Here is a 23301-nt window from a genome sequence, read left to right on the forward strand (position 1 = left end):
ATGCATGGCCCCCATGTAACTGTTGATGTCTAAACAAGGATGTAATCACCATGAAATCTACAAAAAAAACTAAAAACCTTGTCTACATACATGAAAAGATTTGTCTTTATTTGAAAATGATTTATCTTGCACTAGAGATAAATTATTTTTAATTAGCAGCACTTGTTTTGGATTCAGGTCCGATCACAGGGAATCCCTTTGCCCTCACCAGCTAAAGTGCCCCTCTGACTCTTGATAAACATGAATTCAGAAAATAACTAATGCCATTCGCTGAAGTTATATATGGTAAAAATTAATAAGTTCTGCAAACACCTAGTGATATCCAAAGCATTGCAGAATGTCAATGGTTTAAAAGATATTTCGTGAAAAAAAAATGAAAAAAAGATTGATTGGAAATAAAAATGTGATCTGAAAGTGCTAAATGTTTTAACTGGAATATAAATGGTTTATGCTTGTTAAACTATAGCTACAGTATAGTTGGTGGTTTAATATCATCTGTTAGGTTATATCACTCATTTTGTAATGTTTTAAGCTCGTCTTCAATGTCAAAAGATATACACAATCTATAACCTCCTCGGACAGTAACAATTGCTCAAAAACTGAAAACATGCAGATAAACTTCAGTAATGCTGGCTCAATGTTCATTTTGAACTTTTCAAGCACAAGTACAAAACAAACTGTTGACCTGTCCAACAACAGACTTTTTAATGTTTTATTCTGAGGGTGAATTGTTCCTTTAACTGTTCTTTTCTTCTGTGACTGTCATTAGGATTTGGAAATTACTAAAAAAAGAAACTGGAACCATCCATCTCTAGTTCCCTTGTCCTCACTTCGATGCAGGAATTGTACAAAATTATTATCTCCTTTCAATATGTAAAATAATACTATATTTACAAACGATAATATTGTGTCATATCTGTCATGTATTTAAAACATTATATTAAAAACAGTCTTGATATAATTATATTATAGATTCTCTCCATTTTGTATAACCAGAAATCCCATCTATTTATACTGAGATCCCTCACATCAACACATTTGACAAGGGCTTGTAACAGGTAACAAGCCTCGACTGCCACAGGCTATTTGGTCAGCGCATTTGATTTATTGACTGCTGTCATGATTATAAAGATACGTGCAACAAGCATGACAAGAAATGCTTCTAAAATAAATGTCCTACCCTTGCTTTAATATGTCTGTTTTTTCAAACATGCGAGTAGCTCGTGAAGGAGATCTCACATGTTCACATGACATCATCCCCAGTGTAGGCATTGTCACCATGCCTACACTGGTGATGATGTCAAATGATGACATCACCTGCTGGTCAATAGGAAAGAGACCTGATATATTGGAAGACTCGGCCGCCAAACGGTCAGACCATCCGTGGGTTTCAGAGAATATTCACCACTATACTATCCACTCTGTACTCAGAACCATTGTATGTATGTATGCGGAATGGATTTTTTTTCTTCCTTTTACGTACCTAACATAGAGTGGCTATAGGATTGTTTGGGGACCACTTGGTTGTTGTCTTATTGGTCCTTTGTAACATTGTCCTTATAGCCTTCCGGTTTTTAGCTGTGATGCAGAGTGCAGGACATTTGAGGGTCAATGTTAGTGGTAGCGTGGAGCCTCAAGCTACACGGGAGATGATTGTGTTCTGCACTTTATCTCTGGGGATATGCTGTACTTTTCTCTACATAAACTGTGTTCTGTTGTACATCTTGAGGAGCAAGCCAGTTTTTTGTGAGACGTCCCGTCACATTCTGTTGTTTAACCTTCTCTTCGCAGATTCTGCCTTTCTTGTGACAAGTTTGTTGCTCTACTTATTTGCTGCTTTCAGGTTGAGGCTGAACTGGTATGTTTGTGGTTTGCTTGTAAGCCTTAGTGTTTTAGAAGACATTGTCTCACCTCTTACTCTGGCAGTGATGTCCCTTGAGAGATATGTGGCTGTGTGCTTTCCTATGAGACATGCAGGCCTTGCCACCGTCAGAAACACAGGAGGAGCCATCGCTGTTGTTTGGACCGTCTCTGGTGGCAATGTTCTGATGCGAGAGTTAATACTTATTGGTTGGAAAAATAATTTGGATTTAAATGTGGAAATGAAAGACTTCTGCTCCAAAGAGGCAATGTTCCTGGCACCGATGTCCAGTGTAGTTGATAAAGCATTTTGCGCTTTTGTGTTTGCATTCGGGGGAATGGTAGCTATTCTTTCCTATGTTGGTGTGACGTTGGTTGCCAGGTCAGCCTCGACAGACAAAGCTTCTGCCGGCAAGGCTGGAAAAACTGTTTTACTTCATATGATTCAGTTGGTGGTGATTCTCATTGCTACCATCTACTCTAGCATCCTCGTTAGCTTGGCAAGAATAGTGGACAGAACCACTTTGATTCGTCTCTACAACAGTTTTTTTGTGTGTTTGAATCTATTATCCCGGTGTTTCAGTGCTCTTATCTATGGGCTCAGAGACCAAACCATCAGACCTCTCCTCTTGAAAGGGCTCTGTGGTAAATCTTGAATGCATGGCCCCCACATAACTGTTGATGTCTAAACAAGGATGTAATCACCATGAAATCAAAACCTTGTCTACATACATGAAAAGATTTATCTTTATTTGAAAAAGGTTTATCTTGCACTAGAGATAAATTAATTTTAATTAGCGGCACTTGTTTTGGATTCAGGTCCGATCACAGGGAACCCCTTTGCCCTCACCAGCTAAAGTGCCCCCCTGACTCTTGGTAAACATGAATTCAGAAAATAACTAATGCCATTCGCTCAAGTTATGTACGGTAAAAATTAATAAGTTCTGCAAACACCTAGTGATATCCAAAGCATTGCAGAATGTCAATGGTTTAAAAGGTATTTCGTGAAAAAAAAAAATAATGAAACAAAGATTGATTGGAAATAAAAATGTGATCTGAAACTGCTAAATGTTTTAACTGGAATATAAATGATTTATGCTTGTTAAACTATAGCTACAGTATAGTTGGTGGTTTAATATCATCTGTTATATCACTCATTTTGTAATGTTTTAAGCTCGTCTTCAATGTCAAAAGATATACACAATCTATAACCTCCCCGGACAGTAACAATTGCTCAAAAAATGAAAACATGCAGATAAACTTCAGTAATGCTGGCTCAATGTTCATTTTGAACTTTTCAAGCACAAGTACAAAACAAACTGTTGACCTGTCCACAGCGCTGTCGTATAGGGGGGAAAGGTTATGACAATTATAAGGGCCCACAGCCCGCTATGGCCCACACACAGCCCCCAGTAGCCTCTATGACAAAATGATTATGCATACACTAAACTAATATATATATTCATATGAATGAATCCAAATTAAAACAAAGCCACAAATCATACAATATTCAAATTTCAATAATTTCAATAATCCCCAATTGTTGACGGGGGGGGGGGGGGGGGGGGGCGGGTTTGGATCGCGGACGAGCGCGATTGTTAACGGGGGGCTGGATCGCGGACGAGCACTTTTGCGGGCGCAATTGTTGAAGAACACTCAGAGGGCACTTTTTAATACGAGGCAGAAAGGGCAGGGGCTCAAGCACCCCTAGGGCCCTATGTGTGCACGTGCCTGGTTCTTCCCATGGTTCTTCCTCATCGGAAGTGAGTGAGCGATGAGACTTACAGTGAACAAACAATCCAATTTAAACTTTAATTGAGATTAGATGAGGCTTGTTGTTGTTTTTGATATTTGTTTTACAACGTATTCCATGTGCTCTTTGTTTCACTTGCACATTTAAGTTAAATGCTACATATTTACCTGTGGACTATCTTGAGCCAGGACACTTTGTTTTTTGCATATCAGTGCTTGATTGTTAAATACAATAAAATACCCACACCTATTTGTTGAGTGGTTAATTGAAAATGTATTTGCAATCAGAGGTGTAATAATGTTTTGCAAATCTGGGAAATGAGAATAAGACAATTAATATTACATAATTTACATAATAATACTCTGACTTGTTAAGTCGTTAAATGTAAAAAACGAAACAAATTGGGTGTATTACACCAGGCACCGTCAAGAACACTGAAAAACAAGAACATTTAAGGTGGCAATGAATGGGGTAGAGAGGCCCACACCGATATTCTTTCAGGGGGCCCAGAATTCCTAGCAACTGCCCTGCCTGTCCAACAACAGACTTTTTAATGTTTTAGTCTGAGGGTGAATTGTTACTTTAACTGTTCTTTTTTTCTGTGACTGTCATTAGGAATCGGAAATTACAACAAAAAAAAAACTGGAATCATCCATCTCTAGTTCCCTTGTCCTCACTTCGATGCAGGAATTGTACAAAATTATTATCTCCTTTCAATATGTAAAATAATACTATATTTACAAATGATAATACTGTGTCATATCCGTCATGTATTTAAAACATTATATTAAAAACTTATATTAAACATTATATTAAAAACTGAGATCTGTTACGCCACGTCCCGCTACACGGTCCAACACCCACCTCTAGTGGCTGCTGGTCGTAACTGGTCCTCCTTCCCTCAACCCACCTGTTGGCAATCTCCAATCTACGTTCTCTACTTCAGCCGGGGATCCTCAATCAGCCGGCGCCAGTTTGTTGTTTCTCTAGCCTACTAGCAATTCTCTACCAGCCAGTCTGACTACTTGTCCCTTGCCAAGCCCCTGCCTGCACGATCGCCCTCCCGGTACCAGACCCCGCCTGCCTGTCTACTCGTCCCTCGCCCCGCCTGCACGATCGTCCTCCCGGTACCAGACCCCTGCCTGCCTGTCTACTCGTCCCTCGCCCCGCCTGCACGATCGTCCTCCCGGTACCAGACCCCCGCCTGCCTGACTACTCGTCCCTCGCCCCGCCTGCACGATCGCCCTCCCGGTACCAGACCCCCGCCTGCCTGACTACCCGTCCACTGTCTAGCCCTTGGCCACCTGATTGCCTGCCCGGTACCAGACCCCCGCTCGCCTGACTTCCCGAACGATCACCCAATAAATTCCTTTACCTTTTACCCTGTCTCCGCCTCCCTGTGTCCAGCATTTGGGTCCCAGTTTCTTGTACCGTAACAAAGAGAACGTCAAAATTGAAAGCATCCCAGAACAAGTCCCGCACATCCGCACCCAAGTGGCATTATACTATAAGTGTCCAGGAAACATAACCCTCTCTTTCAGACACAAACATAAAAATCAACCGCTGCTCATACAGAGCTCACCACACCACTGGTGTCTCTTGGTCATGACGTTGAAGAGGAAACTACTAAAAGACTCTTTGATGTCAACAAAGAAAGCAACCTGTATTCTGCATTTCTGGCACAAATCAATGCCAAGAAATGCAATGCCAAAGACATTAATGAAGACATTAGTAATGCTGGATTAATGTTAATTTTGAGCTTTTCTGTTGACCTGTACAACAAGACTTTTTAATCTTTCATATTTATTTATGAATTGTTCCTTTAACTGTTCTTTTTTTCTGTGACTGTCATTAGGAATCGGAAATTACTACAAAAACTGGAATCATCCATCTCTAGTTCCCTTGTCCTCACTTCGATGCAGGAATTGTACAAAATTATTATCTCCTTTCAATATGTAAAATAATACTATATTTACAAACGATTAAATTGTGCCATATCCGTCATGTATTTAAAACATATTAAAAACTGTCTTGGTATAATTATATTATAGATTCTCTCCATTTTGTATAACCAGAAATCCCATCTATTTATACTGAGATCCCTCACATCAACACATTTGACAAGGGCTTGTAACAGGTAACAGGCCTCGACTGCCACAGGCTATTTGGTCAGCGCATTTGATTTATTGACTGCTGTCATGATTATAAAGATACGCGCAACAAGCATGACAAGAAATGCTTCTAAAATAAATGTCCTACCCTTTTTTAATATGTCTGTTTTTTCAAACATGCGAGTAGCTCGTGAAGGACATCTCACATGTTCACATGACATCATCCCCAGTGTAGGCATTGTCACCATGCCTACACTGGTGATGATGTCAAATGATACTAAATAATGGTAGCTATTCTTTCCTATGTTGGTGTGACGTTGGTTGCCAGGTCAGCCTCGACAGACAAAGCCTCTGCCGGCAAGGCTGGAAAAACAGTTTTACTTCATATGATTCAGTTGGTGGTGATTCTCATTGCTACCATCTACTCTAGCATCCTCGTTAGCTTGGCAAGAATAGTGGACAGAACCACTTTGGTTCGTCTCTACAACAGTTTTTTTGTGTGTTTGAATCTATTATCCAGGTGTTTCAGTGCTCTTATCTATGGGCTCAGAGACAAATCCATCAGACCTCTGCTCTTGAAAGGGCTCTGTGGTGATCTTGAATGCATGGCCCCCACATAACTGTTGATGTCTAAACAAGGATGTAATCACCATGAAATCTACAAAAAAAACTAAAAACCTTGTCTAGATACGTGAAAAGTTTTAGATTTATTTGAAAAAGGTTTATTTTGCACTAGAGCTAACAGATTTAACTAGTGGCGATTGTTTTGGATTGAGGCCAGATAACAGGGGACCCCTTTGCCCTCATCGGCTTAAAGGGACACCCCATTTGCATTAAGCAATTCCTGCTTTAAATGACACAAAATTATGATTTTTGCGTCATTTAATGCATAAAGTGTAAGGGGGGGGGGGGGGCTCTAAAAAACTACAAGCACTAGTTCCAGTGGGTGGGACTTAGGGGTGTATGGTATAAACGGTATAGAGAGTACACCGATGTGAACTTGCGCTACGGTATGGATGTTGACGTTACCGTGTGACCGGTGTGACCGGTAGATCACACGAGCGAAGCAATGATGTAGTACCAGAGACGCAGTCGTTTATTCATAATATCATGCGGCGCACGCAGCTAGATATTCTAGAACACTCCGGGAGCTCCTGGAAGTCACTGTTCAATCTGGGCTTCAGAGAGTCAAAGCCAACGTTTCTTCCCCCAATTCCTTCTCCACCATGGCCGAGAATCAATACACAGGTCTTATTTTGCAAACCCGCATCCGCGAATTACATTCCGCACCCGACCAGACCCGCTATAAATTGATATCGACGCCTGACCCACACCCGAAGGAAAATTAGACACATTAGATGGAACGCTGGGGAACTACACTACCCGGTGTTGGCGTGGTGCTTTAGATTGCTGTACAAAAAAAGCACATCATCCTCACACTGTGGACGGTTTTAGTTGACTCCTCTGCTCCTGAATAACATATCCAGCACCGGAGAAGTCTCGCTCACAATCGCAAAACCCGCGACTGACCGGCACTGTTCAGGAGTCCGACCCGACCCTCATTTGTGTCCGACACAGTACATTATTTTTCATCCGTTCCATCCAAATTGTGTGGGTACCCGAGCCCGTGCAGGACTCTGACCGAGATAACCCCCACTATGAGTCTTTACTTGTTGTGCAAGGACCAGAGACGTCTGAGAACCCGACGCAGTCTTTAATTCATAATATCATCCAGAGGCGCACACAGCTTTTGGCTGTGATATTATATATTATATTATATTACATAGATACCTATATATTATATAATATTATATTATTTAGATATAGAGCTCCTGCTGCATTTCCCTATCGACTGCAGGGAGTGAACGCTGATTGGCATTGTGGGCGTTGTCGTCTTCAATCCACAAGCGCCAAAAAGTCACTGTCTGCCTTTTCTCGGTCAAGAAGGCACCAAGTTAGAAATTGATGTTACTATTCGACTACATATATGACCCACTTTCAATAGATTCATGTCTCCACCAGTTAAATTCCCCTTTAAGTGCCCCTCTGACTCTTATATATGGTAAAAAGTCTGTTTCATGTAAGTTATGCAAAAACCTAGTGATATCCCAAAGCATTGCAGAATGTTAATAGATTAAAATATGCAATAAAGTTATTTTGTGTGAGAAAAAAGATTGATTGGAAATAAAAATGTGATCTGAAAGTGCTAAATGTTTTAACTGGAATATAAATGGTTTATGCTTGTTAAACTGTAGCTACAGTATATTTGGTGGTTTAATTGTATCTGTTATGTTATATCACTCTAATGTTTTAAGCTCATCTTTAATGTAAAAAGATATACACAATTATTGTGTATCTTTTAATGTAAATATGCATTTTTGTTGATGGTATATTTTAATTTACATTGTTTTAATTTGTTTAGTCAAATTGTAATGTATATTCTTAATTATCTTCAATAAATTTTGATAATATCAGAGCAGAGTTATTAATTTAACAAATTTTAAAGCTGCACTAGGTAGTCTGCATGCATCCTACCAGGGTGGATTGTCATTCCTTCATGAACTCAAAGATGTATGATAGGAACTATGATGGGGTTCAAAAAATGGGCACCCATTTATATCTAAGAAACTTGATCACCCAGCCAGAGCTGCGCAGTAGTAAGCTCATGCGCAGCGAGCAGAGAAGCACGTTGTGGTCAGCAGTATCCAAATGCATTTCCGTGCACAAATATGCAGTTCTCAGTTCAAGTTATTAAGATAAAATAAGATTGTGCTTTGTCGGTCACTGACGGACATTTGGATGCCACTGCAGCAAGTACCAAGCCCCACTTCGGACTAGCCTCGCAGATGACTTTTCACAGACCACGATGGGCACGTGACCTGTAGTGCACCAAACCTAGCAACCCAGGTCCCAATAAAGGCCAATGCAACGTTGTCGACCTCAGAGAGATGCCCTCTGCATCTGGCCAGTTTATTTGCTTCCCTGCCACGAAGACCAGTAATAATCAAGATGTGAAACCTTGGACATATTAAAACCTTGGACATAGCAGCCCCTGGGACCAGCCGCACATCTATTGCGCTTCGGCTGGGGATTGTTACCAGCCTCAATGTGGTGTTGGGGGGGGGGGGGGGCTATGTGAGAGTTTGTGTGGATGACAGTTGGTTTAAGCAGCCACACCTGGCCCGAATCAGACTGATTGGGCTCAGTATTGAGCCCTCATTGTGCACAGGTTAAACCGGCCATCACTGCACGCACACGCCAAGAGATCTCCTCCGTGGCAACACGGAGCACCAGCCAGGTCATGCGTCATTGTCTACAAACTTACAATGAACCGGTTTTCCAACTACACAACCACACCGGTCCTAGTCTGGAGGAGCCAAGTGAAAGTGTTTTATGGCAGAGTATGGCAGCCACCTGGGTAGCATGTAGCACTGCACATTTTTACAGCGTGAGAATGAAGAAGAACTTTAGGAATTTAAGTGTTCAGTCCACTCAAACTGGCGTGGCGTGACGCAAATAGCGTAGCTTGGCGGGCTGGGTGGGTGGGCTTTTTAGGAATGTTGATAGTAAGATTCTTATAGGCAAAGGCCTCGTTTAAGCCAAAGCGGCCCAAATCTGATCAGAACAGTGAACAACACAAATCACATTTTATCTTTTCAAAGTGACCATTTAGATTTGCAGTGTGATTAAGCACAAGAGAGAGCTACGGGACGGCCAGCATTTATCAGTTATACGATGTGATTATATTTCTAAAATGATTTAAATGAAATCACTATTGATAAGCATTAACTGTAGATATGCCCTGGTTACTTTAAGCTACAAGCTAGCTGAAATGTTTTGCAACTTTAATGTGTAAAAACTGATGTTGTACGGTTATAGACAAAGTTAAACTAGTTTAGTTCTTTAGTTACTTCTGTTGGTTGGTAACAGCTCCATTTCCCTGACAACTAAAACCATATTAAATTGACATCAACATGTAGGCCTAACTATTTAGTCAACACATAAGTGAACTCCTTGGTAAGCATTTTAATATTTAATGTTTCCAAATGAGCTGGCAGGGGACTGGTTTGAAGAACACACCATTAGCTTCAAGTGAAGAGGATAAAGAAGTTCATCAGTTTTGATGGTTCCCTAATGACATGGATCCTTACAGCCTTGGGTATTAGCAATCCCACAAGCCTCAGCTGCACTTTAATTGTAAACAACTAAAACGTTTACAATACTACTGTCACAATCTTTGTCCCTTCGTTTTATTGTTTTTTCCTTTCAAAACCTCTCACATATACAGTATATATTTGTGACAAAAAATATTGAGAATATAATGAAACACTTCTTCTGAACACTAGCCTATGTTCAGAAGTTTAATATATGATGTGTTTGAGTGGAACAGTCCTCCATACCATATTTTAAGTACACTAGTAGAGTGACCGGCTCTTTATTGCCTTTTTGTTTTAAACGTCTTAGTATGTCTTCTATGATCTTCAACCTTTTGTCAGTGTTACTCTACGGTTACTTATGGCAAGTCAGAGCCCATGCAACTAGTCTGTGCACTTATTTCCCACAGAATAAAGACTGTTTTGTGGTCAGCTTGGGCACATGTGTGTCTGTTCATCTCGCCCATGCAATGTGCAGGCTATCCAGTAACAAGAGGTGTCCTGACGACTCAAGCTGCCAACCCCCTCTTCCTTTGCTTGAGTCTGCCCTCTTGTGGCGTAACCACTCTCTTACTCTCGTTGTCTTCCAAGACTCCAGAGCAGACCTGGGGCCTCTACGAATAGTCAAATCTCCTAACCTTTATGCCTCCTTTCCTTAACCTTTGTGGAAAACGTCATCGGGTCAAGGAGAGATGGAAAGGTGCTTCCTTTCAAACATAGGAAAAGACCGCACTGTTTAAAATGAATTTGACTCCACTTTTCCTAACCAACGTCATTGCGCGATGGCGGGTATTGCTGACCTCTAGCGTCTCTAGCATGGAATTACAATTTTCCGAAGATGGGACTACAATGACACCCACCACCACTACAGTCTACAACTTCTGGCAGTGTAAGCACAATCGTTGAGAAAAGGGTCTACTACTACTGAAACAAACATGGTGTTGATCAAACTGAGCTAGCTTGGGGGCGGGCGGCTGCTCTACATTTAAGCCAATTCCAGCAGTCTGACTTGAGAAATTTCATGAAACAAAATCACTGTCAAGGGCTCCCTTCCAGCGCTTGCCTTCAGCTCAATACGGGGCACAACCTCACACTCTAAGTAAGCTGGCAGAAGGTTACATTTTGACTATGGCTCTAGCGCCAGCAGTTGAATCGCTGAATTCAACGTCCTTTATTTCCAAAGTTTTCCCAATTTACGCCAAATGCTTGAAACCGTTTTTATCATTACTTATGTCACCTAACCCTAACCCTTGAAACACTAAGGTAGCTAAACTCCAATTAAACTCCATAAACAATAGTGTCTGGAAGAGAAAAATACTCTAAATACTTTGATCCTCTGAGACCAATCTGTTAATTATCCCCAGAGTCAACACGAAACATGGGGAAGCAGGATTTAGTTACTATGCAACAAATAGCTGGAATAAACTCCCTGAGGATTTAAGACTTGCCCCAACTCTGACAGCTTTTAAAACAAGACTGAAGACTTTTATGTTTGCTTTAGCTTTCTGCTAAATCTTAAATCTACAATGCTTCTATTTTATTTATTTATTTATTATTTTATTTTATTAGTAACTTTGCCTTTATTTTCTCACTTTCTAAAATGCATTTTTTTTAACTCTGCCTTTCTAAAATGTTTTTTTTTAAACTTTGCCTTTATTTTCTATCTATTTTACTTTTTACATAACTATTATTTTCTTTTATTGTATGACAATGTTTATATGTGAAGCACTTTGAGTCTGCCTTGTGTATAAAAAGTGCTATATAAATAAAGTTGCCTTGCCTTGCCTTGATTACAGTGGCATCAGATTGACATTTGAATGAGTTTTCTTATATTTAATCTAGATCTTATATATAGTTAAATGTTTACATTTACAAAGCAGCATTTTAGTATTGTAGTATAGAAATAGACAACGTCACAAACATATTTCCACACGTTGTTCTAAAGAAAAAGGTTGCATACTTTATTAGTCAGCTTCGGTTTTGTGTTGAAAAGAGAGTAGGTCTTATGTGTCTGCATTATAATTTATGCATATAATTTGGTTTTCCCCATAGAACAATGTCAGAATTGTTGATGGTGGTAATTTAAATCAGTGACGTCACACTTTTTGTGTGTAGCCTCTGGTGTTGTTACTCTTTAACTTACATTGAGAGGCCTAAGCACATTATGTGTACTGTAGTGTGACAGATTTGGCCGTGACTGTCTTAATAATTTAACTAATATAAACGTCACTGAAAAGTACGTCTTGAAGCCCTATTTCACATTTTCCGCCGGTCGTAGTATTTAGGACAAACGGGGACTAAGAGGCTAACAGTACATGGTTCAGACAGAACCCTCCAGTTCTCTAACAGAGGCAGCTGAAAGCCATGGGAACAATTGGTCTGTGTCCAGGGCGCACACACACACACACACACACACACACACACACACACACACACACACACACACACACACACACACACACACACACACACACACACACACACACACACACACACACACACACACACACACACACACACACACACACACACAGCTCCCCTCTTTTCTTCACTGTTGGTTCTTTATCCACAGTGATGCTGGCTGACGGTGGCATCGCTGACCGCCCCTCTGGAGAACACAACATTCTCCACACGCATTCAAATGGACCCCTCACTTTTCGTCAGACTTCTCTGTCCTCATTTCTCATGTCTCAGAGAAGCATCTTTCTTACTCGCAATTCATAAATATTTGATACGGATTGTTCATGATCAGCTCATGTTTTCATCTGTGCTGAATCTGTTAAAAAAATATATAAATAGAATGGCGCCCAGATAAAACGTGGCACCATTTTGGACGTACAATTTAGTTGACTATTTATAATCTTTTTTCTCCACTTGTTTCCATCTGCCTCTCCTATATATTTCTATATCACTATACGTCAGATATGTATAACGCACACACACACACACACACACACACACACACACACACACACACACACACACACACACACACACACTTTTGATACACCAAAACGTCATGGCTCCTCCCACAGGGACCTCCAAACAACACACACAAACACACACACAGAGGCAGTGTCACACGCCACGTCGACTCCTACACACAATGACACATCCACGCACACACACACCCCCACCCTGAGTCAGATGGAGGTAGGCAGGATGGCCATCGCCACGTGCCGTGGATCTCTCCTGCATTGGACGGCCGTCACCCTCCTCTCAGGCAAGACACTTACCTTCTGTACCGTGAAGGAGGCCACGAAGGCTCGCCTAGCTACGGGCACTCCTCTTAGGTTTACGCAGCTTCTTTGGGTACTTTCCAACGGATGCTATAGACGTGTTTTTTGTGTTATGTTTACATGGAAAAGGTTACGTTTTTTTGGAACTTCCTGCAGCTCTTCCATCTATTTTGTTGGAGCTGTTGTTTAGGAATATACTGTATGACGCACTCTGAACTTAGGGTTTTTAAGTTAGACCAGCTAGTCCATCCCTTGAGATGGTTGAACAAATAATATAATTTCATGATTTATGTATATACACCGGTATATATCCCTCCCCATACAGTAGAATTGATATTGCCTGTTTTCTGTTAATTATATAGTTTCTTATTTAGTCTATGATATGTTTCATTGTTTTCGTCAGAGGGCTCTGATTTGGTTATACTCTTGCAGTTAGAGCATACAGTGGCCGAGTGAGAGTGTGTGTGTGTGTGTGTGTGTGTGTGTGTGTGTGTGTGTGTGTGTGTGTGTGTGTGTGTGTGTGTGTGTGTGTGTGTGTGTGTGTGTGTGTGTGTGTGTGTGTGTGTGTACACTTGATCACTTGGCCACTTTTTCTTTTTCTCTTTGTTTACGTTGCATCTTTGTTTACATTGCATTTCTGGAACTCAGCCACTTTATAATTTACAATTTACACTTTATACTTTTTATAATTTATAATTTAAACCATTTATACCGTCTATTTTGTTTGCCGAATTTGTTGTTATCTGTTGTTTGTTCTGTTTGTCTTCTCTTCTCCTTACTTTAGCATTTCGTTTAGCATTTTCCCTTAGCGTCTACTTTTGGTCTACTTTTGTTTGTATAGTACTTAGTTTGTGTAGTACTTTGTATTCTTATTGTATTGTATATTATTTATTATTATCCTGTGTTTTTCTACTGCTGCCGGGCTGTTGGCAACAAACTAATTTCTCCTACGGGGGATTAATAAAGTTGTATTGTATCGTATCATATACCAAATACCTCGAGGAATATTCTTAAAATAATAAATTTAATCATAAATATTGTTAAGCACATTTTGCTTATTGTACCCAGTAGGTTTGTCATAACCGCCTCACAAACACTAAAGGTTAACATCTAATCATTATTATTACTATCTACAATAGCAGTAATCGCAGTAGGCCTATTAGTAGTAGTAGTAGTAGTAGTAGTAGTAGTGCAAATAATAGAGGCCATGGGTTGCAAATATAGACCTGCTCCTGCTAAAATCGTGTTTTCCTCCGGTCAATGTCTTTTGGAAGCAACAAATGACCAGAAAGATGTATTTTTTTGCGCACCTCACGAATCAAAGATATACAGTAGCTGATCAATGTAATTATAACCCTTGAACAAGTTGTCTAAGTCTAGTCTGTCCACTATATGCTCCTAAATGATGTCAAACTCCCATTGACCCGACTTTGGGTTCAGCGCCTACTTGATTACTAAACAGTCGATGGTTCGGCTGATGAAGGTAATTAATCATAACCAATTACCCCCCGTAGCTCCCTGGTCGCCGCTGGTGTCTTCCTTCAAGGTGGCGGAGGGGGGCGTGGCCTCGCTGTCCTGCCAGTACTCCGTGAAGCGCTTCGGCCTGAGCCGCGTGTGCTGGGGGCGGAGCTGCGGAACCTTCTGGTGCAGCGACATCCTGGTCCAGACGGACGAGACGGGCATCATCTCTAAGGTGAAACCTCCGGCTAACACCCCCTAAAGCGTGTGTGTGCGTGTGTGCGTGTGCGTGTGTGTGTGTGTGTGTGTGTGTGTGTGTGTGTGCTTTTTCCACTTTTTCTTTTTCTCTTTGTTTACGTTGCATCTTTGTTAACATTGCATTTCTGGAACTCTTTATAATTTACACTTTATACTTTTTATAATTTATAATTTATACCATTTATACCGTCTATTTTGTTTGCCGTATTTGTTGTTATCTGTTGTTTGTTCCGTTTGTCCTCCCTTACTTTAGCATTTCGTTTAGCATTTTCCCTTAGCGTCTACTTTTGGAACACACAAAACCGTTCCAATCTGAAAGGTTTTGGGGGAGACTCGGAGTCGGGACGAGTTCGGGAACAAATCTGTTTGGCGCGTTCAGCTGTGTTGTTGGAAGCTTCTGGAACCGCGCTTGCAGTGTCTGGTCCGATTCATTTGGTGTGAGGTCTGAGAGTGTTTGGCGGCAATCTGAGGATTGGAGCCATCGGATACTCTGATTGGTAATCGGCGCGGTCTGTGGCAGGGGCGGACTGGCGCCACCCGATGTTAAGGACACTTATTGCGTAAGTGTGCTTCTGTGTACATTGTTCACACACACCGCCCAGACTCCAAACCAACGGCCGACCTGCCTTATCCGACCACTCCGCTGCCTCTCGTCTGACCCCCGTTTGGCAGAAAATCTGCATTGAAACACACCGCGGAGACTACTGCCAACTACACAGTAGCACAGTGTACATTCTGCGCTTGCGCAAGACGCAATAAGTCTCCTTAACGTCGGGTGGTAGCTAGTCTCGTGGTGCTAATTTCGTGGCGCTCCAACACACCGCGCTGATTCGCTGGTTGATTCGCAAGTTGAATCGGACCAAAGTCACCAAACAGAATAGCCTGGCTACTGCCAGACCCAGCTCAATGGTAGATTGAGCTTGGTCTGGGGAATCTGCTGTCATTTTCTTCAGCACAAGAGGCGTGATCAACGGGAGGAGTTAAATCGACCCTGTACGCAATTGGCTGCTTGCTGTCGCTTCCCTGTTGTCATTGTGTTAAACCAGCCAATAGCGCGCCGGGGGGGGGGGAAAAGCCAGCTTTGGTGATTGGCTCCCGCAAAAACGTATCGAAACTAGAAAGAAAAGTATTGCTCTTCTCCAGACCCTTCCGCAGGGCGAACTTAAATCGCCGGCAGAACAGGTACCCAGTCTACAAACAGAACACACCGAACAGATTTGTTCCCGAGCTCGTCGAGTTTCCCCAAACGTATCAGATTTATTTACGTATCAGTGTTCCACGCTTGAACAACCCGCTCTCGGTATACGTCGTGAAATGACACCCTGTATTGAACATGTTTCAAGTGGGGGGGGATGACGTTGTATGTGTGAGATGGGGGGATACCACCCTCAACACCCACATAAAGTTATGCATAAATTATATATGCTGTAAAATGTACATTGGTTGTGCATGTTTTTTCACATGTTCATGCCCCTTAAAAAAATAAGTTGGATACTTCGATGAACCACTCGCAATGCATTCCTCTACATTCGTTGAAATGTCGCTGTCACTGACCTCTGAAGAATAAGTCCCGCCTCCGAGGCTCCCGGTTCCCTCGGTCAAATGTCTACGGGGAATAACACGGGGTTTATGAACGATCGTACATAACAAACTCTGTAGGTGGCGGAGAAGTAAAAGCTGCGTCACGTTTTGAACTACACACGTTTTCCAACTAGTTTCGACTGGCTTTTTGGATTGTCGGTGCCGTTAAAATAGCATTTATAATCGTTTACTACTTTAACGAGCCTCGGACGCGGGCCTTATGCTGCGTTCCAGGGACACTTTTTAGCCCGTAAGTTACGAGCTGGAACTGGGAGTACATCGATCAGGTACGAGTTCACTGGTAGTAAGTTGCGGGTTTGACTGCCGTTCCAGGGCACTTTCACGGGCAGAAGGTTGTGAAAACACGGGTTACGGGTTGTCTGGAACGCACCATTATTCTTCAGAGGTCTATTGAACGCGTGGCCACGCGGTGTATTGTGCACGCGTGCGCGTTGCCGAAACAGGAGCGACCACTCGAAGGTCGAATTGAACCACTGCGCAAGTGGACGCTTCATAAATACACATAAAGCAGCGGCTCATAAGAAAGCCAGATCTTACACAACACACGGTGACGGTTAAATAGCGACCGCAAACGCTCATTTATTCGAAAAGCAGGCGACGATCTGATAGCAAGCATACACAAACATTAATATTACCGCAGCTATGTCCTGGCTGTTTTGAAAGCCAGATTTATAAAATATTATTAGTATTATTATTATATTCATAAGAGCATCGATGTGAATTTTAAAAGTGGTCTTACCTTAAATTGATCCTCAAAGTGTTCTTGCGCTAGGAATTCACACCCATGAAACTCCAACATCGTGTCGTCCATCTCCGGGGTCTCCTCCAGAGCTGTGAGCTTCCTCCTCTCGTGTGGCTTGATATACGTTAACACTGTCTGCTTCTGTCAGTTCCTCTGAATTTGCTCTTTTTAAAGGATACATAAAGTACAAAAAAGGGATACATAAAGTACATACAAAAACATAAAAATCCGAAAATCGCTTTTGCGCCATTTTCGTTTTTTTTTTCAAAAAGACTAGTATGGCGCGTTCACGACGTGAGACCTAAACCGTAGTAATAATGCTGCGTTCCAGGCAGCCTGTAACTCGTGATTTCACGACCTTCTACCCGTGAAAGTGCTCTGGAACGGCAGTCAAACTCGTAACTCACGACCCGTGAACTCGTGTCTGATCGATGACGTACTCCCAGTTCGTTTTTTGACGTCACGAACATATAAACATGCATTACCTTACACGCAGTTCCTCCTCGTTCAGCTGGGCAAGGACCCGGCTCCTTTGGCGATTAAAAAAAAAAGTTTCGCACAAAAACACACATGCTGCACGGTCGGCTGCAGGTCGATTTGTCCGTCAAGTTTAACGGTTTAACAGTTGGGCGTTGTCCCTTAACTGTGGTATAATGAACGTATACCACTGACTGAAGTGATCTATTGCTTTTATAAAACGGTTACGTAAGTATGGCGAAATGAAAGTCATAGACAGCCTCAATTTTGAAAAAGCGAGAAAGTCGGAAAAGCATTTTTTTTAACGAATACAAAAAAGTAGTCCCTCCTGGCTGCCGGCAAAGTGTACGGCGGTTGCTATGCAACACACTGTAGCGTCCTTCAGAGAGAAGGCTAGAGACGGTAGCTTATTAGCAGCAATTTAGCCTACTGTCGAGTTCACTCACCGTGTGCCTATTGCTTTACAACATGTCCACCCTCTCCAGCAATCAACATGTTTTTAGTCTTCAGTGAACTACGCTATCGCTTTTATATATAAACAAACAACAGTTCAAGTTAGGCGCGGAGTGATACTGAACTCTGTAAACTGAACGGGCGTCATAGCTGTGTGTATACGCTCATTATACAACCGTTGGGAACCAATCAGATCGCTTGATTTAAGCCACGTGTTTTATAAAGTGCACTCTATCCGTGATGGGGAACGGTTTGGAACACAGCTCATGATGTCTCTGCTGCCCCCCCAGGTGACGGACCGGTACAGGTTAACGGGGGACGTGCTGGACGGACAGATGGACCTGTCCATCCTGAACGTGAGGAGGACGGACAGCGGCCCGTACTGCTGCAGGGTCAACATCAACGGGATCTTCAACGACAAAAAGGTGGTCATGAACCTGCGGGTGGTCAAAGGTACAGGCACCGCGGCAGCTGTGACGAATCATTACATTATTTTTCCAGATGTGTAGGCCTCCGTCTTCTGCCGTGTATATGCCCTAGAGAAAGATTTAGGTATTTGAAGATTTTCTTCAATTAACGTAATTCCTTAAAAGGTTACATTTGAATGCATGAATAACTTATTTTTTCTTTTCTTTTTTTTAATTAAAAAATATATATATATTTATTTATTTTTCTTGAAGGCTGATTGATTTATTGAAGGCTGATTCATTTACATAAATCAAGGCAATATACAACAATAAATACCTCTTAACATACAAGGCACATTTTAAATTTAAATTATATAAGGTGATAATAACTAACATAAATAATAGAAAATAGAAAATAAATAATAGTAACATAAGAGAAATAAATAAAAGTAAATAAGAATGCATGAATAACTTATGCAATAGACAACAACAATAGATCGCTGATTTCCGAAACGAGGAATAGCCTGTTTGGGTTGCTGTCTAGTTAGTAGGTACACCGCGGGCGTTATTAACCTACGAAATGTAACGTCTGTGGTCCCTTCAGTACCAGGGTCCATCACCAGCACCACGCCGAGTACCACCGCCGTGACCAGCGCCGTCACAACGCCCCCCTGGCCTTCCACCAGTGAGTCCATGTGTTGGTTTGAGCCAAAGCGTCAATATGTAGCCTACATGTAACACATTTTATCTTAAGAAATGATTGTACCTGTGTGTGTGTGTGTGTGTGTGTGTGTGTGTGTGTGCGTGTGTTGCTCCAGCAACGTGGAGGAACATCTTGTCCTCCCATCTCGAACTCTTCAGAAGAAACTCCACCCCCTTGCATTCCGGGGCCGTCATTGTGAGTAACAATAGATTTTGTAATATAATACTATCAGATCTATAATATAATACTATCAGATCTATAAAAGGTGAGACACCTACAGAAGTCCATTCCATTCCTACGAGGGATGGGCGTCATTTAATAATAATGTGTTTCACTTTGTGTCTTGTTCTATCATCTGTGTTCTATTGACAGCTGTTGCTATGATGAGTCAAGTGTGTGCATGCATGTACTGTAAATGTGTGTGCAGTGTTATGTGTGTGTTTGTGCTTGCCAATCATGCAGCGTTAACCGACAAAGAAAGTATGCAAACGTCAAAACTGCAAACGTATTTCCATGATTCCTCTCAACGTTTTTTTTCCACTTGTAGTACCTCCTCGTTTCAATCCCTTCCCATTTTCCTCCACGTTGTCTCCATCAGATGGAGGACTCTGTGCCCACTCTGTCTCTCCAGATCAACGTTCCCGTGCTCTCCCTCTCCCTCTGTCTGCTGCTCCTGGTGGCCGGATCGCTGGTTGTTCTCGCCTTTAAATGTACGTCCACACACGCTGCAACGTTCACAAAATGTTAAGTTCAACAAGTGGCCACAAGAAAGCAAAATGCACTCCCCAGCATCGGAATAAACAGAAATTCCCCCTGGAAGTCCTGTCCCAACGACTAATCAAACATGACCCCCAGCTTAAATTAAGTTAAGCTGAACACAGAGAAGAACGTGTCCTGGTAAATTGAAGAGATAACAGAGAACGCAGGAAACAGAACCGACTTTAGACTCTGTCCAGCTCTTCCGCTGTGTTCCCACCCCACGGGACGCCCTGCTGCCTGACCCGCTCTGAGCGTTAGTCCATTACCTGAGGGCAGACCGATAACCAGATACATTTGAGCACCAAGGCTGAACGCAGACACGCACACATCCTGGACAAAAAACACACGGCATGAGAGATGAGACATTTTTACGCCTAATACCTTTATGTCCGCGTAGTATCTGCCTGGCTGTGGGTGTACACAGGTTAAAGAGCAACAGGACACTTTTGTAACTTGTTTTAAAGAGCTCTCCCAACAGCAAATGGAAGACCATGGCACAAAGCATGTGCCATTCACTAGAAAGTGAAGAAAAAAAGGAATTTACATTCTACTCTAACACTAATATGCGAAAAAGCAAATATATTTTAAATTGCCTATAACAAAATTCTCCTATATATTGTATTTTATATTTTTATGCATCTTTTTTTTCCTCAGGTGGAATCCATAGAAGAGCGTCAATGAAAGGCTGGTGAGAAAGAAACCTTGAAATCGACAAAACATATAAATAATAAATAATGTATTTATATATACAACGTAACTAGCTGTGCTGTGATGGGCTGCGTCAGAATGACTGAGCTGGTAGTGAATGACTTGGTGTCATGGTTCACGGAGGCCGTGGTTGAACTCCTCTGGTTGGTACAACATCTTCTTCTCTTCCAGTTTCTCAACCAGGGAGCCACCTCACATCATCTACGAGATACGCCTGAGGAGGCCCATTCAAGAGAACATCTACACCCTGGACTGAGGTCTGAGACAACGCTCTCAGATTCCTCATCCCCTACTTTTTGTACCGCTCTGATAGACTCTGTTTGACCTGTTTATAGATACTTAGGCATAGCTCAAAACACTATTTTATGTTGTCTTTTTTTATATATATGCCTTAATGAAAGGGGACTGTGATGACATAAGAGATGAAAGAGAAAAAGAATGACACGACGCATGTAGGACGACGTAGGGCGTAAGTTGACCCTGTGGTTAACTCACTGTGACGCCCACTAGTCTCCAAACCGCCGTTCACACAATAAACCAACTTTGTGTCACACGTCTGCGTGTATAGTGTTTCCTAATGGAAATAAGTCTGCTTGTATTAAAAGCACACATGATGAAAATAAATGTTACAAACAATAAATGTGTTGTAAGACAAGGGTAAATGGTTTACTTTTTCATTGCATGACTGCTCGAGGGTGTTTTGCTTCTAGTTTGGGAAATATCGAAAATGATTACGTCACATTTCGTGTTCCACTACACGGACAGTCTGGATCTGTAGTCGGCCACATCGAGTGGGCGGGAAAAAGACTACCTAAACTATCTCTTGCAAAAATAACTACACATATTCCGAAAATATATTCACTGTCCAATCTAAAACCAAACGTTTAGTAAAGTCAACGATTTCATGGTACATAAAAGGTTGAATTGTGTTTTGATTATCAGGCTTAAAAATGTATCTTCTCATGTGAATATTGTCTCCCTCTACTGTCAAACATTGTCGTAAACTAAGTTGGAAAGCGCTGTGCTGGTGATGGCATGGGCCTTAGTTTACTGGGCCTGTTGTGCTATGATATTCATGCACCTGCAATCCTAAATCAGTGCCCTTGATTATGTAAACTAAATAAAGATATGTCACTGGAAGACACATTAGGATGTGTCGGGAAATGTATTCAAATAGTCTAGATTTGTAGCGCGCAGTTCAAACGGAACTTTTAATCATAAACATTTCGGACATCCACTAGATGGCCTCGTTGTTCTTTCTATAGCAAATTGAAAAGGCAAAGTGGACATCGGGCCAGGAAAGCGTGATACAGAGAGAGAGCGTGACCAGACAATATATATTGCAGGTTAATTATAGTCATTAATAGTCTAGTATGTATTGCCAGTGGCGGATTTACCAAATTGGGGACCCAAGGCGAAGATATGTAACAAACAAACAAACAAACCCATGTACAAGATACAGGATATTGTAAGTGAATTGACATTACAGTTGAGATTGAACATTTCAAACATTCTACAAACAAACCTATGTATGAGAGAGAGAGAGAGAGAGAGAGAGAGAGAGAGAGAGAGAGAGAGAGAGAGAGAGAGAGAGAGAGAGAGAGAGAAAGAGAGAGAGAGAGAGAGAGAGAGAGAGAGAGAGAGAGAGAGAGAGGGAGAGAGAGAGGATAGATTGTTCTCCACATCACACGCTTCCGATAGAGTCCTACTTATTGACGTCTTCTCACAGTCTCACTTCCACGCTTTGGAAGTTGTTGTTCCTGTCTGTCTCCCCAACAGTAGGCCTAGCCGTAAAAAGGTGTGTCATCTCTGGCCGCGTTGCCAAATAGTTATCGGCGTCCTTTCACTTTTTTCTTTTTTATTTGAGCCGCTTGGGTAACTTTATTTCCTAACCCTTTTTCTAATCCTTTATTTTATTTTCGCGTTTAGACTCGTCTTGCTTCGTCTCTGTTTGTGTGGTGTAAAAAAAAAAATTATATATATATATGATTTTTTTTTTAGGTTGGTTGGGGGCCCCCCTACTATGGGGGCCCCAAGCGGCCGCCTACTTTTGCCTCTATGTTAAGACCGCCACTGTGTATTGTACTCATTAATAGTCAGGACTATTGCACAAAAAATACAACCTATGCCAATAGTTCACACAAATTGGACGTGTCCCAAATAAAAAATTCCAAGAGAAACACGTCAGGCGAAGTGTTCAGGCCCTTAAAGTCTGCGCAGCAGTCTCTATTTTCACGTGAGAGAAGAGTTTAAATAAAAAAACAGAGACATGGCCTTTTCCACTCTTGCATAAGTCCTGCAGAACTGCAGCCTCACCCAATACAGACTCAGTTCTCCTTCATGGTGGCACATTAAATAATGCATGTTATCCAGCTGGCCAATGCTGCAGTTGGGGAAAAGAGAGGAGGGAGAGAGGATGCAGGAGGAGGAGGAGGAGGAGGAGGGAGAGAGGAGGCTGAAGAATAGATAAATCCAGGGTGGGCTTCAGGAGTTACTGCTGGAGCTGGTGCGTGTTTATTTACCCCCACAATGCGGTGCTTTAGATGGATGATGGCAGCATGCCCATCTGGATCCTGTTCTCCCAAATTGATGAGACTAAGCACCGGTTGTTGAGCAA

At 41.8% G+C, this 23301-nt stretch overlaps 2 protein-coding genes across 2 annotated transcripts; both read left to right on the top strand.

Moving 5' to 3' along the window:
* Positions 1 to 1583: 1583 nt before the first annotated feature.
* LOC311354189 (odorant receptor 131-2-like) lies at positions 1584 to 2516 on the top strand (the record flags this gene model as incomplete). The annotated part of the gene is made up of 1 exon (XM_084473987.1): positions 1584 to 2516. The coding sequence occupies one exon, from the start codon at positions 1584 to 1586 to the stop codon at positions 2514 to 2516; it is 933 nt and encodes a 310-aa protein (XP_084330113.1).
* A 10509-nt stretch (positions 2517 to 13025) lies between these two features.
* Positions 13026 to 20989, top strand: timd4 (T cell immunoglobulin and mucin domain containing 4; the record flags this gene model as incomplete). Its single annotated transcript, XM_084473831.1, has 8 exons — positions 13026 to 13101; positions 14632 to 14810; positions 18398 to 18560; positions 19119 to 19199; positions 19333 to 19412; positions 19816 to 19927; positions 20631 to 20664; positions 20856 to 20989. The coding sequence occupies 8 exons, from the start codon at positions 13026 to 13028 to the stop codon at positions 20938 to 20940; spliced, it is 810 nt and encodes a 269-aa protein (XP_084329957.1). The 3' UTR covers positions 20941 to 20989.
* Positions 20990 to 23301: the final 2312 nt, after the last annotated feature.

Source organism: Micromesistius poutassou (assembly GCF_964030765.1).
Source record: "Micromesistius poutassou genome assembly, chromosome: 10".
NCBI classification, from domain to species: domain Eukaryota; kingdom Metazoa; phylum Chordata; class Actinopteri; order Gadiformes; family Gadidae; genus Micromesistius; species Micromesistius poutassou.